Source organism: Dicentrarchus labrax, unplaced genomic scaffold, assembly GCF_905237075.1.
Source record: "Dicentrarchus labrax unplaced genomic scaffold, dlabrax2021, whole genome shotgun sequence".
NCBI lineage: Eukaryota > Metazoa > Chordata > Actinopteri > Moronidae > Dicentrarchus > Dicentrarchus labrax.
Window position 1 is genome coordinate 22,056,938 of NW_026136711.1, and position 18,821 is coordinate 22,075,758.

General features: G+C 38.4%; 1 protein-coding gene across 1 annotated transcript in view; it reads left to right on the plus strand.

Annotated features, from left to right (window-relative positions):
- The first annotated feature begins 558 nt into the window (after nt 1–558).
- The window catches only part of LOC127371412 (guanine nucleotide-binding protein G(i) subunit alpha-2), a 41,693-nt gene continuing 23,430 nt past the window's right edge, over nt 559–18,821 (plus strand). The window contains exon 1 of the mRNA XM_051414202.1: nt 559–1,431. Within this exon, the coding sequence (XP_051270162.1) occupies nt 1,314–1,431 (118 nt within the window). The 5' untranslated portion in view covers nt 559–1,313. The remainder of the gene's footprint in view (nt 1,432–18,821) is intronic.

Below are 18,821 nucleotides of genomic sequence, written 5' to 3' on the forward strand. Positions count from 1 at the left end.
GAGGAAGAACACCACAGCAACGGTGAGAGCTGGAGGTGAATTAGCACCAAAGTATTTTGAATTTAACACATTCACTCAATAGATCTTAAATCTTATCAGCATAGTGGTGTCTTTTAAGTTCCAACTAAGAATATAACCTTACTTTAAGATCACTCTGAACCACTGTAGCTCAGTATTAAAGCATAAACTAAATTAACTTGCATTTCAATAATAAAATAACAACAATGACAATAATAATAATAATAATAATAATAATAATAATAATAATAATAATAGTAATAATAATAAAATACTATACATTTATATAGCATTTCAATTTCTAACAGTTGTTTATCTTTTTGTTTTGTAAAGCATTGTGAGCTGCATTTCTTCCATGAAAGATGCTATAGAAGTATTATTTATTATGCCTTTCTAGAACATTTAGCCCAGTTAACTGTCAGCTACCAGAGAAAATGTCTATTGTCCATTTGGGGGCGCTGTCAACCAACTCTTCTCTCAGCCTGATTATGTGCCAAGGTATTTCATAAACATGTGACACAAACACCCATTTGCCATTTTAACATCCCGTCCCGCATCCTTGCAAAGACAACCTTGCTGCTGCATAGCTGAGTCAGTCACTGAGACCAGCCAGCTCGGGCTGCTGTATATATAACGTGTGTGTTTGACGTCTGAGGGGCTGCATCCATGAGAAATGCAGAGGAATGATGCTGGCACAGCGCCCACTGCAGTCTGCACACCGCACTCCTCAAATCACGCCTCGCTGGCTCCCACTCTAATTGGTTCCACGCAGGCTCCAGCGGAGAGCTCACCTGTTTTAATTGGACTATCGCGACAAGTCGTCTGAGTGACGTCGATGCCCACTTTCCTCAGTTGTCGGACCAATATCTGAGGATATCCGACGAGCCAAATTGGGCACCGACGGAGAACGCAGCAGGACCGACGGACGCGCTGCTCAGCAGGCCGACAACACAAGAGACACTGAGAGTCTGCAGCCTGCGGATGGACGCAGGACAGAGGGCAGTGAGCGCTCTCGACATGGACCAGCGGTAACAGCCTGAGGTTATTAAACCAAATGCTGTAGGAGTTCATCTGCTTCATCTCTGAACTCCTAGTTAACCAGGAGAGCGGGGGACATTGACTTTTTACGCGTGGGTAAAAACTCTGCAATCGGCTGTTTTGCTCTCTAGAAGCCAGTGCTGGACACAGGAGTTGCCCCGTCCTCATTCTCGCCATCGGCTGGCACGCTGAGACCATCAGCACTGAAGCCTTCTGTTTTTTGCGCAAGCGGTCGGTGCGCCCCTGCGTTTGGAGCCATGGGTTGTACGGTGAGCGCCGAGGACAAGGCGGCCGCGGAGAGGTCAAAGATGATTGACAAAAACCTCCGAGAGGACGGAGAGAAGGCGGCCAGAGAAGTGAAACTGCTTCTGTTGGGTAGGTTGCTCCTCATGTTATATTAAGAAACTAAAAGGAACGTCTGTTAAGAAACGCATCCACAGTTTTAGAGCGAAATTCAGTATATACTCAGAACATGGCATTAAAACATGAAATTCATAACTTAGCAGCACAACATGATGCTGTTGCAGAAGAATGAATAACATTGTAGGTAGAAATTAAGTTTAGACTTGACCAAGCATTACATCCTATCATAAAACGACCTAGAGTTCGTCCTAGCCAAGACATGGGCCTGTCAAATCCTTTTACCAACAGTACAGAAAAGTGGCCATTTCAATGCTCATGTTACCAACAGCCATACAGCCTGTAACTGTTTTATTAATTAGCCAACACATGTGTCCATATACTTAGATACTGACTCATAAGTCAGATACCATCATATCAACATGCTGTACAGCTTCTCAGAGCTTTGAGCTGGCTTTTTGCCCAGAAAGCTTAATTCAATATATCAGACCTGTGGGCTTTGACTAAACATTAACAGGGTTACACTTCAGCACCACTCTTAAATACACATCTGCCTGTTCATACAGAGAAACACAACAACAAAAAAACTATTCCTGTTTGTCTGCTGACAACAAGTGAAAACATTCTTTATTGAGAGAGCTGGAAAAACACACTCTCCCAAATTCTCTTGCATGCACGCAGGCATGCACGCGCACACGCACACACACACACACACACACACAAACACACACCCTCCCACTCACTTTCTCACTTCCTCTCTTATCCAAGTAAACTGTCTATATTTGCAGTCATCTTGCTCTTGATTTGTTCTTCTCCTTCTTATCGTCTAAATGTGCACACAACTCAACAGACAAGTGACCTGGAATACCATCTACGACTCAAGGAGGATGTGTGTGTGTGTGTGTGTGTGTGTGTGTGTGTGTGTGTGCATCCGTGTGCTGGGGGAGTGAGATGGGTGCGGTGTGGGTGGAGTTGGACTGGTGTTCTCTCTTGCTGTGACAAGCTGTCAGTAGAGGGCAGGATCCAGCGGAGTGCTGAAGAGCTACAGGATGTCTAGTTGTTGAGGGCCTTGCTCAAGGGCACATCAGCGATGGCTGCACTCAGACTATCTCGTTAAGTATCGGCCTTAGAAAGAATTATCATTAATAATGCAGAGTTTTGTCCTTGGTTGAATCCTTGAACTGTTTGTGAGAGAAAGAGAGCTATGTGTTTTTTTTATCAGAAAACGAAAGGCTCCTTGTGTAACCACAGTTTTTATGCCAAATGTCCCCTCATTAAAGGTCCAGTGTGTGGGATTTAGTGGCGTCTAGCAGTGAAGTTGCAGATTTCAACCATTTGAATACATCTCAGCCTTCCAAGTGTGTAGGAGAAACTGCTGCTGTGTAGCTCATGAAAAACGCGAAAGGCACTATCGAGTGCCAGTGTTTGGTTTGTCCGTTCTGGAGAAACATGGTGGTTCAACATGTTGGCCCCCATAGAAGAGGCTCATTCTAAGAAGATAACGCAACACTTCTTATTTTAAGGTGATTATACACTTAGTGTAATATTATAATCCATTACTGCCTTTAGGTCATCCTAAATGTTAAACACTGGACCTTTTTAATACAGGCATTTGGCTGCTCTTGCCCTCTGTTCACACCCCTGTAAATCGATGAATGGTTTTCGCCGTTTAAATGAAATGTGTATCTTGTATATAATGTCAACACAGTGGAGCTGTTACAGGGAAACTGTAGTATAATAAAGGTGACAGTTGACGGACAATCAGTGTGAGCGAACAGCAAAAATAACAGCAACTTGTAGCAACAGCAAAACATTTCAAAAATATAGAAAAAGGAAAACTGCAACTAGAGATAGACCCTGGGGCTTCAGGGCCGAGTTCTGCACTCATCATCCGCTGTATTGATCTTCTGTCGATCGAACTGTATTTGTTTTTGTGAAGTTGGAAGTTCTGTGTTTTTTATTTAACATCAAGACTTATATACTGTGTTGAAATAAATTAACTGCATTTTCAGTCTACTTGCTTGCACATTTAGAATCAGTACAGATTTTTTTGTCAGTATTATTATTATTATTATTATTATTACTATATGTATTTTGTATTATATGTTTTACTATGTGTATAACATGTTTTGTTGTTCAATAAATAAACACAGCTACCTTATTAGCTTGTTAATAATTTCTACAACTTTACATAGTGTACTGATTATGGCTGGATAAAAATTCAATGTTATCTTTAAGCAGAACAATATAAATATGATCTTATCATATGTTCATTCTACAAATGTTTTGAAAACCTGCCATATGATACATCAAAAATATTAGTATTGTGATAATGATTTGAACAATATCGCCCAAACCAAAACCCATATCGATAAACAAAAAAGGTGTGGTGAATTACACCAAACATTTTTTTATGACTTTATAGTATGTTAATATCTGATGTATTTTTCATGTATGAATTAGGGCCAAAGATATGCAGGTTAGGTTAATTGGTGACTTTAAATAGCCTTCCTCTGTCTTATCAAAATATACAGTATCTCTGGGCATTTTTCTCCCTAGACTTGTTTTCATGGTCCACTTCAAACCTCAATCTAACAGGTGTCAATTATTAATGTGATCTGACATGTTGAATTAGGTCATTAGTGTGATTAAATCTGTCTAGCACGGGGGAGTACCAGACCTTCTTTTAGGTGAATGTCAAGCATCTGGGCTGACCATGTTATAAAAATATGAGAAAACAACAGTGATTAACCATAAGCTGAGGTTAAGTTGATGACATAATGGCTGCATTTGTCTTGTTTCTGTATGAGAAGATACCAACTTGTCCTAGCAAAGAGAATATGAGTCACTTGATGGTAGCCACTGGAGCATGAAAGAGGTGCATCAAAATGGTTTAATGGGTTTACATATTCTTTCTTTTTCATCATACGTTCTCAGGGGGAACTAAGAGGCCCGTTCCAGTTTTTTCTTACAGAAAGAGTAAGGTCTGTAGAATCCTGCATGTTGTTCAGGACAAGTGCAGAGTCAACCAGTTGACTTTTACATTACATTTTCTTGAGTTTTTTAGACATAAAGAGCTTTCACACGTCCTCTGAATGGCGGGGCTGATACTTTAAGCCATATTTTTAGCACGGGGCTTAAAAGAAAACTTGAAAGGTCCATAGGAAACTCATCTCTCACCACTCTCCGTGTCATAAGAAAACAGTGATTGCACCATATTGCGCCATACTCGAGAGCTCTCTGTGTAACCAACTGACTAGATGGCACATCTTTATCAGAGCTGGAACCAGGAGCAAAAACTCAAGTTGCACAAATCTGTGATGCAAAATCTCAGGAAGTGAGGGTCATCAGTGCTTGACAATAATATATTCATATAAACATATACGTATTGATGAATGGTTTTGAAACATCAGAATTTTAGGCAATGTATGATGATGCCTATATAGCCTGTTCAAGAGTGTTGGTTTGGGCATGCATGAATTTAGAGGTTCTTTGACTAAAAACAAAAACAACAAAAAAACAACTGCTCAGTATCATGAAATCGTTGATTAGGCTTTACAAAGTAATGGTTGTGTAATAAATACATTTGAAAGTCTATGTAAATTGTAAGTTTTGTTGATAGATGGCTCGTACTGTATGATGGATAAATATTGTATTTGCATTTTCCCTCTCGCACTGTCCTTAACTGCCTTATATTGATTAATGTTTAGTTCATGCATATTTTTTGGGACAACATTTGTAAATAAAACTGCACATTAAATGTGTTGTTTATGATTTGAATGTATAATACATAAAAAATGATGCATTTTTCGATTGCACCTTAGACCTTGCACCTTTGCAATGGACAGGTTGATTATTATTATTCCTTAAAATCATAAATAATTGTCATTTTTGCACATGTAGCATCATAGCTATTATCTGCCTCGTTAGTGATTTTAAATTACCATCATCTTATGGATACAGGTCATCTGATTTCACATTTGAAAGGTTCAGTTTCAGTTTCCCTGTCACAATGTCAATTGAGGTTATACCTTTTTTCATCTTTTCAAGTTTAATTCATTTATTTGAAACTTAATTCCTTTGAACCCTCCTTAAATCATCCTCCATTGCAGCCTATCTTGAATTCCCAGCCCAGGCAGACGATAATAATAGTGCTGCACAGACATGACTCACCTCTCATGATAGAGGGAAGGGCTTAGGGTGAGACTGTCCATCCAGAGATGACAACTTCACAACTACCCACAAACTGAAAGAATATACTTATGTACTGTTAGTCATGTCTCTGCTGAATACCACTAAGTCCTCAATAAATGCATGTGTATTTATGTTGCTGACCTAGCAAAAAATTGATCCTCACTGTAGTCATACAGCCGAGTTATTGGTGAGTTTTCTGTGTAAAGAAAATGCACAATGCCCAATAAATCCCCTGATAAAGATTATTTTTGGTAGTAGCATAAAAGAGTGACCTCTACTCAGAGAATATCAGCAGCGATTTAAGGATTTTTCTTAATGAGGTGGCTTGGCTCTGGGTCACAGTGGCCTAATGAGCAGAGGCACAGCACATCTTTCAGGCTGTGTGTGTGTGTGTGTGTGAGTGTGATTTTGGGTCTGTGAATGAGATCATGTGTGTCTATATAAGGAAGAGTGTACATGCGTCTGTGCTTGATGTAGTGAGCTCTGAGCGTTTCCTGTAACAGGATGCTGGTTTATGACATCTTGTGATAGTGTACATTTAAAAATGAGAACCTTTTTGCACAATAGAATGATTCAGTGTATCTTATGTATATTTTACATTAAGCAATTCCCCCCTGCTTAAATATAGGGTCACCACAGCCTGTCCCTCATATCGGGAAGTATCCTGGATCAACCATTACAGGATTAACACATATTACTGCTGTGTCTCAAGATTTTCTAATTAATTCTAAATGAAGTTATTCTAAAGCAGGACAAACATTGACAAAGATGTCAGAATATATACACTAGTGTATGTAGGCTACACTTGTACAAGTCGGTATAGTAGTTGTAGATGTATATGTACATTTCGATGGGATACTCACAGCAGGGATAAATTGTAAAACATATCTGTGAACGTCAGTTTCTTTCTCTTTTAATCGATTTTTTGTCACTAGGAGGCAGACAAACTCCAAAACAAGGATGACAGGGCCCTGATATAACCTTACAAAGTACCCTAGGTTCTGATTTACTGTACAGCATTGTTTTTTCTCTACAGGCCTGAATGGCCTATCCACACAGTGAATGTATGAATGGTTAGACAGTGTAACAGGAATATGTAAACGCTGTTGATGGGACATTCTGAGACTTAGTCATGTAAAAATGTATATATATTGATAATACAGAGCCATAGCCACCTGACATTAGCTAAGCTGTGAAAATCAGGCTAACCGTTAGCAATGTTATCTAGTCACTCTGTAGCACCTACGTTAGCCAGATTTTTCACAGCCTAGCTAACATGATGTCACAATGTTTTTTTTTTTCATATTTGGTTCTTGGAAGGTCAGGTTAGGTTATAAAAGTGGAAAGGGTGTGAGAAGGGAGTGACTTAGTATCAGTCAAAATATTGAGAAGATTTCTCATTATTTTGAGATGCTTAGTCAATATTTTGAGAAAGTTAATCATTATAATGACTTACAGAATAATTTTTTTCCCTGTCACATTGGCAGAAATGAGCTTCCATAGGTACCTGTTTTACCTATTCTTTGAATCTTCTCCGCAGTTTATCCTCATAGTATTTGATTGTGTGTATTCCAGAGAGTGAATTAAAATAAAGCTCCCAGACCATTATATGATTTTGAAGTAATTTACATGCTTGAGTAGGAGAAAATGTATCTGTTGACTTTATGATGCTCACAGTTATGATCCAGCAGCTTTCCACAGTCTTTCAAGTTATTATGGAAGTTCAAGATAGCAGCTATTTAAATTAACTGACATCTTTATCCTAGCTCACAAATTTATGCAAAATAATAGTCTGTTCTCAGTTCTCATCTTCTGTGTGGTGCAGATGACGAACCTGATCCTTCCCCATCTTTCATTTTCCAATCACATTTCCATTGTCAGCTCCACTTATAATTTAGGGCGTTTCTTTTATCTCCTTCTCTCCTGATATAGAAGCCTGATATTTTTAAGTCTCACAAAAAAATTAGCCTACTTCTGTCTTGATTTATTACCTCAAAAGGTTTCCTGCTGAGTTTATGATCTCAATTACTAGATTTAAGTCTCAATCGCTAGTTTCAAGTCTTCATATTTTATTTATTAATTAAGATGGCAATGACTACAATGCCAAACTCGAGGCTTCAGAAGGATACTCCACAGACCAATGGGTGATGTCACAACAGGTTTAATTACATCTAACTGACTTAAGAGATGCTGCATGTAGCTTCGTATGACCATGACCTCCTAATTGGTTTTGAAAGAAAGAACATGCCAGGTTTATTGATGGCGATCAGAAGTTATTCGTTCCAACAGAGGGTAAATAACAGCCCAGCACACCTTGTGACAATCAGACCGGTTTTCAGAGATTGGATTTTCTAAAACAGTATGACAAATTATGTCATCAGAACAGGTGCAGCAACAAGAACATTAACTTTGTTGGCACCCATGATTACAAATAATTCTGTGCAAAGGAATGCACGACCAAGTTGGCACTACTGCTATTGGAGATGAAACCCCTGTGTCTCTGCATGGTGGGCAAGAACTTCACAGATGCTCCACGAAACAAAATTAAAGATTCACATGAAAGATCAACAAACAGCTTATATATATATATATATATATATATTGTGTGATACTTATAATCCTATAAATAATATGAATCTATTGTTATACTGTGGTGAGGACTAGGGATCAGTTACATCATAGAGAACCTGCTGTTTGGAGAGGTATTTGACCTTTGTCTGACTTCAGACTTCCAGGAATTTGGCAGCTCTATTATTTAAGGAGCCAGTCCTCTCTCCTTTTTCTGTTAACAGTTTTGGAGGAGCAATTAGCTTACATCACCTACATCATCAGCTGCTGAAGGGTTTGAAAAGCTACTAAATTGAGTGCATCAGCATGCTTTGCTGTTTGAAATGTCTGCCAATGTCTGTACATTCAATACATTCAATAGCATTTATGATCAGTGGGCCTGATGCAGAAGGCAACAAGCTGAAGTATCAGGTCACTCATTGATTTGGCTCCCAGTTGATTCCTGGCATAGCTCTTACACACACACACTTTCATAAAATAATAAAATATATAATAGTTTGACTGCTTACATATTATAGCACTCACCAAAGGATACAACATGCATTTGATGTATTATTATTATTATCAGGATTATTATTATTTAGTCTACTTGCCTGAAAATGAAACATGAACCTGGAAATGTTGAGTACTCCAAATTTGTATGTTAGAAATGTAAAGTATGGGTCCCCAGCATATAGAAACTGCCAGATGATGAATTGAATTGTACTGCAAGTCATAAGCAAATGCACTGGTTATGATGAAGTTACAGTAGAGGCTATGAAGGTAGAGTGGGTTGTCTACTAATCAGAAGGTTGGTGTTTCGATCCCCTCTGCAGGTCGAAGTGTCCTCGAGCAAGATACTGAACATTGCTGTGCCATCGATGTGTGAATGTGAATGGATTACTTTCTGTTTGTGATGAGCCTTGGCTATCGGTGGGTGAATGTGGCATGTAGTGTAAAGAGCTTTGAGTAGGTGAAAGACTAGAAAGACGCTATATAAGTGCAGTCGATTTCCCATTTACTTGTGCCTACTTGAAGGTAGGAATTGCACTGCAGGAGGAGCACTGTGTTGGTGGTTTTTCAGGTTTAAGAAACAAATTATGTTAACACAAAATGTATGTGTTTTCTAAAGGTTTTTTTTAAGTGTGTTTGAACTGGTCCTCAGACAGAAAGTGTCATAATGGGTGTGTTGAGTGTATTGAATTTTGTTGAATGAAGTTAAAATACTGTACAAAAGCTCAGTGATCCTAGCTCACAAAGATGAACCAGTCTCTTCTCCATATCTCTCTGCCTGGTTGCCATGGTTATATTCATCCTGAATGATACCCTTAATACATTTTTTATCCTCTTCATTCTGCAAAAACAGCATACACCAAAATGCTTTCAGTGATCATTTTTTATTGTATTTGAATGTAAAACAAGTCAATACATTTTAGAGAGATGTTGACACAGTGGTAACAGATGGTGATGTTTTGACAAGCACAGGCTGGCTTCTGTCAGCAACAGCTTAAAATGAAGGTTTTAGGAGATGTATTATTCTTTATTTTTACCCCACTGTGAATAATACATTCATTCTAACAATACCTGTCCCGTCATACTACAACCGTATGATGAATAGTTTTCCATTAAAAGTTGAATCTTACAAGTGAGAGAACAATAACCCTACAGCTTTAATACCTCTGATTAGCTGGTGAACGATAAAAATCTGTAAACACCTGATTGTAACCTGAATATTTCTTGCCACCTCAGGGCATCATTAGTTAGAGTAAATCTCAGATTTAGGTTTTTTTTAGAGATTATAGAAGTTTGAATTTTTTTCTAAATTATCATTGCCATCATGTAAAAATCATGTTGTAGCTGATTGAGTGTCCTCAATTGTCCTAACTAGTCTCCTTACAAAGCTTGAATTTGATTCATTTATTTTAACTAATAAATTTCATAAAAGCTTCTGTTAATTTTCCATACAGTACAGAGACTGGAGTCACCAATGATCATAGTATCAAATGCTGGGGAGTGATTATTCCTTGGTTTTATGGCCGTAACTTTATTGTTTTGGGTCACCCTCAATGCTCTCATTGGTGTGGTGTTTGGTGGCAGCAGACAGGTGTTTTCAGCTCTGATAAACCAACTGTAGACAATCTGCTTAGCACCAAACAGCAGACAGACAAAGTTAGTGACTAGCCAATGTACATACTGGAGCACTTTACAGCTGAAGTGCCAGATATTTCCCTCAATAGTTGATGGAGACCAAAAACAGAGCTGAAAGTTAATACCGTAAACTTAATTTAAGAGCAGGGTCCCAATTAGCTGGAGGTCCCCTTTACTAGCCTGGGGTGGCTACATGTTTTGACAAATAAGTGCAGGTCTCAATTAGACGCCTGATCAGGATTTTATTGAAATTCTTTTGATTTATAAAAAAGCCCACTGGGTCGCCAGCTTGGCAAGTTCTAAGATGCTTTGATTGCCTACACAAATATAATTTTTTTAACTGTTGATATGGACATGCTACACTTAACTAAATCAGTTACATTCTAGAACATTTAGTTGTTCCATTCATTTTACAGAAACCATGAGCACCAAAGTATCATATGATTGTTTTTCTTACTTTACTTTTGACTTTCCTTACTGATAATTCCTATAATCTTGACATTTTAATAATTATATCAGGTATCAATTGCTCTGTCTCTCAAAATTCTATGCACGTAAGGGTGTAAAATCTGTTGTTGTTTTTTGTTTTTGGCATTAATGAAACTAGACAGTGAAACTAGTCTGGAAATCTCCTAGGACAGATACTGATAGTAACTTAAGGACAGATAGATGAGGAAATTAACCAAAAAAGAGATGACATGATAACGTTTCCCAAAGGCAGTGCGATCCCATTCCCCCTGAACACACACTGGAAAAGGATGTAAAACAGTATGAAACAAATGAGAAAATTTTTAATGCACCAGTATTCAAGTTCACTTTAATGACATTGCTCTTTTAGAAGATAATAGCGAGAGACGAAAAGTGCCATCAGAATTTATGCTTGTTGTTAGGCCAGTTTCAATCTGATCAAAATATATTAATAATGATTCTTATATAATAGGATAATTCTTATATTTTGATATTTTGATTGAGAAAGTGCTTATAACATGTTTTTCTCTCAGTTAAATATTTAACTATGGAAGAAATTCTCTCTCTCTCTCTCTCTCTCTCTCTCTCTCTCTCTCTCTCTCTCTCTCTCTCTCTCTCTGTCTCTCTCTCCAGATAGTATAGGAAAAATAAAATGGTCATGCAAGTTTTTCAATTGCTCTAGTTTGTTAGAAGTTCTTGTGGGAGACCTAATTTGCTCGGATCCAGACTGAATTAATGTTCCATTAATTTGGCAGTCAGAAAAGTTGAATGTCATTAACAAGACATACCTATAGAGTATGAACTACATTCATCTCAAGATTGACATGTAAGTTTAGAGATATGACAAGAAAGCAGTTGTTTACTCATTAATTTTGTGTTTTATTTATTGTCTGTTTCTCTCATCATATTGTTTGTAGACACAGTCATATCCATTTTATAGAGTAATAAAACATCACAGTTATGACATTTATTTTGATTAATTTATGATATGCAGACTCAAGTCAAGTTCTACAGTCCTTGCACATGCTGCTCCCAGCCAGCATCTTTTCTTTTTTTGGACTTCCAACACTTTCTGCATTATTGACTTGAGTTCATCCAGCCTGGTTTTCATGGTTATTTCTGAGCATCTTGGTCCTCCTTGTGTTTAGTAGCCTGCTGCTCCAGGTCTTTCCGAGCCTTTAGGAGCTGCTGCTGCTGCTGCTGGAGCTTTATACCCTCTCCTCAGGCTGCTCAGTGTGCCCCCTGTTGCTTCCTGCACCACTGGTTCTTTGAATCAACCTTTCTTTCATTGCCAGGTCTCAGTTCTGCCAGGTCTGTCTGGGAAACTTTTGTGCTTGGAGTTGGATCCCCTTCACACTGTTCTGCAGTGTTCTTGTTGGCCTCATCCAGTCTGAGATTCAGGATTGCCATGATTTTATCAGCAAGAAGCCGCCTGCTAGCAGCATTGATTCAATGAGAGCCTCACTCAGCTCAAATTTGTGCTTATGAATCTCATTGCTGAGAGCTTGTTCCAGTTGGTCTTTGAGCTTGTAAATTGTTGCCTTAGCTACTGCAGTAGAATACTTGTACTCCTTTGTGAACTTCATCCAGCTGGGCTGTTAAATACCACCACAGCTGCCCATTTGCAATGAAACCGGTGCTGCTGGAACTGGGAGTCTTCCAGCTGGGCTTTGAGAGCAGCATTCTCTTTCATCAGGTCACATCTGACTCTGCCCTCCTCTAGGCTAAAATTGGACTTGCAGTGGAAAATGCCCTGTAAAGGGCCCCATAAAGGCTAGAAACAGTGGGAAATTGGCTACTTGTTTTTGTTCAGATTAAACAGACTAGACATAACATTATTTAGCTATAGAGGTGCTGGTAGTTTGGATTTTGTTAGTTGGACATAGTCAGGCTAGCCGTTTCCCCCTATTTCTAGTCTTTGTGCTAAGCTAAGCTAATGACTGCTGGCTATTGCTTCATATACAGTAAGTACATCTGAGTAGTATGAATCTTCTCATCCGTCTCTTGGCATTAAAGAGAATAAATGTATTTCCCAAAATGTCAAACTATTCCTTCAAAATTGACTAATACTTACTACCCAGCTGAAGTAATTAGTCGATTAATAATGTAACTTAATTCTGCTAGCTCCTTCCCTCCTAGTAAATTTAAAAATGCAGCAGAGGGAATCATATTGGGGGCATGGCCTTGTGGCTACAGAGTGTGTAACATGGGAGGTAAAACCGATCATAGCGAAGAGTGCTAACCAGCCATGAACAGCTGCTGTCAGGCTCTATGTCTGTGCTGGAAACACAGAGAGTCCACTGGAGCTCCGACAGTCACTAGAAGCACATTTACAGCTGTTTGTAAAAGTATCTGTGTGGTACTTGGTTTGTAATGTTAGCTAAGCTAAGTTTGGTGGTTACAGGTATTTCATATTATATTTTGTACTAAGGGTGTAAGTAAAAAACTGGAGAATGGTGGTCTGGTGGTTAAGAGGCATATCATAACAGATGCAGATTAATATCTATGTCTCTATAAGTAAAAAATGCCAAACATATTCTTTAAAAAAACATATTTATATTAAATGATTAATCCATTAATTACAAAAAAATATCACTACATTAATCAGTAATGGAGATCAGATCAGAGTCTCACTAATAGTGACATTGTCTGACTTTATTATGTTGCCTGCATAGTTTCTTGCACATTCCATTATTCCTTGCTTTTAGTTATTTAGACTACTCGGATAGTTACATTACATTTCAGGGAGTCATGCCCAGCAACTTTGTAAGTGTACCAAGTTACAGCATGAAGAGTTCATTAGAAGTATTTGTGAATGTGACAGTCGTGAACAAGGAGTCATCATAAGTCATTTCAAAGGCATACACACAAATAATGTCAAACTGTGGTTTTCTCTTTAACGTTCACAAATAAATGACAAAAACAAGTAGTTGAATACTGCTCAGTCTCAGTCTTTATCCCTTTAGTGTTTACCTCAAGTTCCATCAAAAACACAGCGAACTGAGGTTAAAACCAGAGCGCACAAAAAGCTGTTACTGAATGAGTCTGTACTTTAAATGTGTTACAGTTTTTCTACTGTCGACCCACGCAAACGTGTAAGTGTGTTGATGTTCGTAATTTAGTTTTGGTGAGGCAATGTGGTGCTGTAGCCATGGCAACTCATCTAGTGCATGCACATGCAAGGCCACCCCTCATTTCACTACGAGCTCTGCCAGGTCTGACCTTAATATACCAACATGTAGACATGTTTTCCAGGTGGAGGTGGTAGAATATCCCATTTCTCTCCCAGAATATCAGCAGTAATGAAACAGCTGCTAACACACAGCAAGAATATCATGTCCACATCTATGAAAAACTGTGTTTTAAGTTAACAGATGAACTGGCAGGTGTGTGTATTCATTTTTTCCCACCTTACACAAATACACAGAACTACAGAATCACATGCGTGTGCATGCAATGGTGAGTTAATTTATTACAAGACCATGTTCTCAAAGATTAAGGTATGTAGCAAATGCAAGGGATATAATGATTATCTTACTGCATGCATGTCATTTCCAGTGTTCCTGTATTGCATGTTTTGATTTGATTTCTGATTTTTCAACACTTACCTTCAAAGAAATGTGAAATTGTAAAGCCTTACCACATAGCCTTTTTCCCTCACAGCCATTTTCTAAGTAGTCTGAACATATACAAACATAAGCACAAGTCTACACCATGTGCCACTGATTCAGTTGAGCTCTTACTCACCCTCACAATCTGCGGGATGGTTTTATGGGGTACCTCTAGCACCCCAGCCTCTACCCAACATTCCTGATGTCTTATCTGTTTACTGATGTGTATGTGAATGCAGTATAAGCTGACATGATGGTATTCAGAAACATAGGGAGGTGGGATAGTGAGCAGTATGGCTGCTAGACAAACACCAGCTGTTATGGTTGATTTGATTTGAGGAATAATTTTTCAGGCGCAGTGGATGAAATAGTGGAGAGATGTGGAGAGGTTAGGAAAGCCATAAATCTCATACCCTTAGCCATAAAAGCTGTATTTGTGAGGTTATATTTGTTCTTTATGTTAAACATTCCTAATTTAAACTAGCAGTATTAGGAGCTCAGAATGTGGAAAACTTCCATTTCATTTAGTTTTATGGACCTGCCAAATTCAATGAAGAGTTTAATTATTTTTAGCATGATCTTAATCTGCCAGAATTTATGGATTTAGAAGTATATTAGAAATATATTTCCCTGTATGTTATAGTGTGCAAAAGTATGGATCACATGCAGACTACATGTTGGAGCCATTTTTTATGCATAGCTTTGGGTGGTGCACAGGTGTGGCGCACAGCAAGGCATATGGTTTTTGACTTAATTGTTGCACCACGTCCAGCCGCCTCCGCTGTCCAATGCGTGGCCCACTACCAGGTACCGATCTCCAGTTTGTGTCCCCCCAGTGATGGCCAACGAACAGCAGAACAGGATTAAAGTTAAACACAAAAAAATGGCTGTTTGTCAAGGAGTTTGCTTATGATGAGGCATGGATATCATTGTATTGCCTCAATCACTGAACAGATATTTTCTTTCATTTTAGCTTTATTTAACAGTTGTCTCTGCTTTTTAGGCAGTTGGTGGTATGTGTTGAGTACTCAGTATTTAAAACATCAAATCAAAATTTCCCTGTGATTGCAGCTGTGTAGTATTGCCTGAAAAATACGTATATCTGGCTATATACAATTGGTGAGGAGAACGTCTGTGGTCCCAGGAGGGAAACTAGCAACAGTCTCCAATAATTGTATATTGGCTGATGTTCTTTTTTAACTTGAGGATGAGGATTCTTAATGGCCAATTTATCAGTAGGGCTCTAGTCTGGAGTCTTTTATCTGCTTTGGCATATTAATTTTGTTAGTGAAACCTGTTCTGAATGGCTTTCATACTACATCATTTTCATCCGCAAATTATATCTTCAATTTGTCAAGTGTTGTTATCGGTGATCAATACTCATTCACTTGATTAGTGTAATTAATATGGGCTTTGGAATGGCTGAGTACATATTGATTTCATTCTAAATGACCCAGGTGATTGGTTTACGTTCTGCGTGATATCTGATACTGCTGACAACCTGTCTCATACAGCAAAGTGTGGAATCAGCTGTTTTGTGTGCCTAGTAATCACTCAGCATCATCACACACAAAGTGGGTAAAGATAGGGAAAATCCTCTGTCAAAACATTAATCCTATTATTGAATAGTTTATCCAGAATTAAAAATTAAGCCAGAATTCGTCCTCTTTTGATTTAGATGCTGCAGCTGGTTGGCTAACTTCTTCAATCATACAGTCAGAAGCCCTCAAAAATGCTAAATGCCCTGGGCGCCCAGTTAGCTCAGTGGGCAGAGCTGGCGACCCACGTACTGAGGCTGAGTCCTTGCAGCAGTGGCCCAGTGTTCGATTCTGACCTGCGGCCCCTTGCTGCATGTCATCCCCACTCTCTCTACCCCCCTTTCCTGTCTATCTTCGGCTGTCCCTATCAAATAAAGGCAATAAAAAGGCAAAAAAAAATTACTTAAAAAAAAAAAAGCTAAATGCCCTATCTAGAGCCAGTGGTTTTGTGTTTTCTGGGCTACTGTAGAAGCAACAACATGGCGGTCTCCATGGATCTGCTCCCTTTATAGATAAAAATGTTAAGGTAACAAAAACACAATTCTCATTTTCTGTTGATTATACACTCATGAATACATTGTTACAAATATTATATTCCATTTCTGCCAATAGATCTTTCTAAATGTTACACACTGGACCTTAAGGCATCATGTCCTTCCATGGCTGTTATGTGACTACCTGCATTAGTGGAATAACTTTAATGAAGTGTGTAGGAAAACACGAAAAGGAAAATGTTAAATAGGCCTACTACAAATACATTAACAACAAAAATAATATAACGGACCTGACGTGCAATTTGTCAGCATCCTGCAGAAATGTATGTATTTACCATGTTAATACCCACAATGACAAGTTATGCCAGTTATGCAGTTAATAAGAGCCTGTACTGTTGAAGAACAAACCAGGGACAAACCATTTCTGTCACTCTAACCCTTGTTTCAAAGAAACCATTGGCTTATTTTGGAGTTTAACTAGTTTTATCGTGAGATAAAAGATTTGGAAATTTGACCCGAATTGCAGTGAATTGTATGATTGAGGGACAATTTGTGCACAAGCTTCTTTTGAAAAGCACAACATTTTGCTCCCTGTCAGTGTGTCTGAGCCAAGGATTTGGATAATGACTAGATCAGTGTCAGAAAGGTATCCAAGTAGATATTGCCATGTCAAATTATCTTTGTAGCTCCCTCTTTTTTTCCATCAGATGCACCTTCAAGTTCTAACTTGCCATCCAATTTCTCGTCAGATGCGTAGTCTTTAATCAGATAGATCCTGATTTAAATAATGATTTTGCCAATGTTTAACATTATACATATAAAAATATGTTTGTATTCCTCGAAGCATGTGTCAAAAAAGTATTGGGACTGAAACTATTATTATATTATATTGACAGTCGCATCAATACATTTCAAATAATACCCTATAAATCTATCTCAAGATGGGATTTAAAGCAATAAGAACCAGATATTTTCTTTTGGAGCTAAAGGCACACACAAAGTCTTACTGCACTGGCAGATAGCAAGAAAGAGGACCCTAAGGCGAGCCATTTGCTAGCATGTGCAATCTTAAGAAGCTGAAAGCTCAAATAGTGTACCATGGCTCATGGCTATGAGTTTTGTTTTAGTAGTGCACTTTGTTCTCTGGTTGTCTGTCGCCCAATGTAACCCTGGAAAACCGCTAAATAATATTAGCAGGAATAATTTAGCCAGGTGCCACAATTTCCTCTGCTCAAAATATAATAAAATTTTACTAGCAGTTCTAAAAGTAAGTAGCAGAAGTCAAATTGGGACAATGGTGTTTTTTTGTAGCACTGCTCCATTCTGGTACAAGCTGAAGATGTGAAATATGAAAGAATGAACATTACAAAGTTGGCCGAGACAGAGAGATTTGATGTGTTCCCAAATGTAAGAATCAAGATATTCCTACATTCATAACCTTATCCTGAAGAGTCAGATCACTGTGAAAAACCATCCACAAATGATTTAATGATTGACAGACTCCTATGCTGGAAATGGCAAAGTATTCTGACCTTATGTGACTGAGATATAATAAATTTTTAGACACCCAGCACTTGACATCTAGTCACTTTTTCAAAATGTCAAGAGTGGTTGGATCATTGGCTTTTAAAAGGAGACACAGCCGGGCATTACTGACATAGCAATGAAAGGATGAATTTTGCTTGTGTTTTACACTGCCACGAGGGAGCATGTAGAAAGCAAAAGACTGGACAAATAATGGCGCCCTGTGGCACAACACATGTGGTTTTTGCTGAGGAGGACGAAGAGTTGCCAATGGTGACTGAGGAGGTTGTAAGGGAAAGGCATGACGCAGTCAAGAGCACTGCCGGTGACACCAACCCACTACTTATAGGCATTCATTTAAAACAGGATGGTTGATGATGCTGATGGATGCACTGAGGTCTAAAAGGATTGAAAACAAATAAGTGCTTGCTTCTGTTCTTAAAAGACAGTAATGAAGTGTGTCTGCTGTACTCCTTTTACAAGCTCACTGCAGTGGTGATTGGCTGCATTGCATATGTTATCTGCATGTTATGTTACAGCCGCTCTTAGGTTTGTCTGGTGCTCTGTGTGCTATTGCAGATTTTTATGCATCAGAATGAGCTTATTTTGTTGTCCTTTCTCCTTGATGTTCTTGTTCCCTAGACTTCATGAGCCTTTAAAATGTAATCCTTCTTTTTCATCTGCTTTGCTTTCATACATTCTCGAGTTATAGAAGTGAATCTGATGATTTAGGCACCTGATGTATGAAAAGGTCTTAGCTTAAGAACTGTTAAACTACTATCACTTTCTTTGTGTCTTCAATGTCTGACACATAATGTTCTGTTTAATGTACTGCATTGATATATTTTTTAAGAATACTGCAGTAGCTTTAAAAAGCTTGT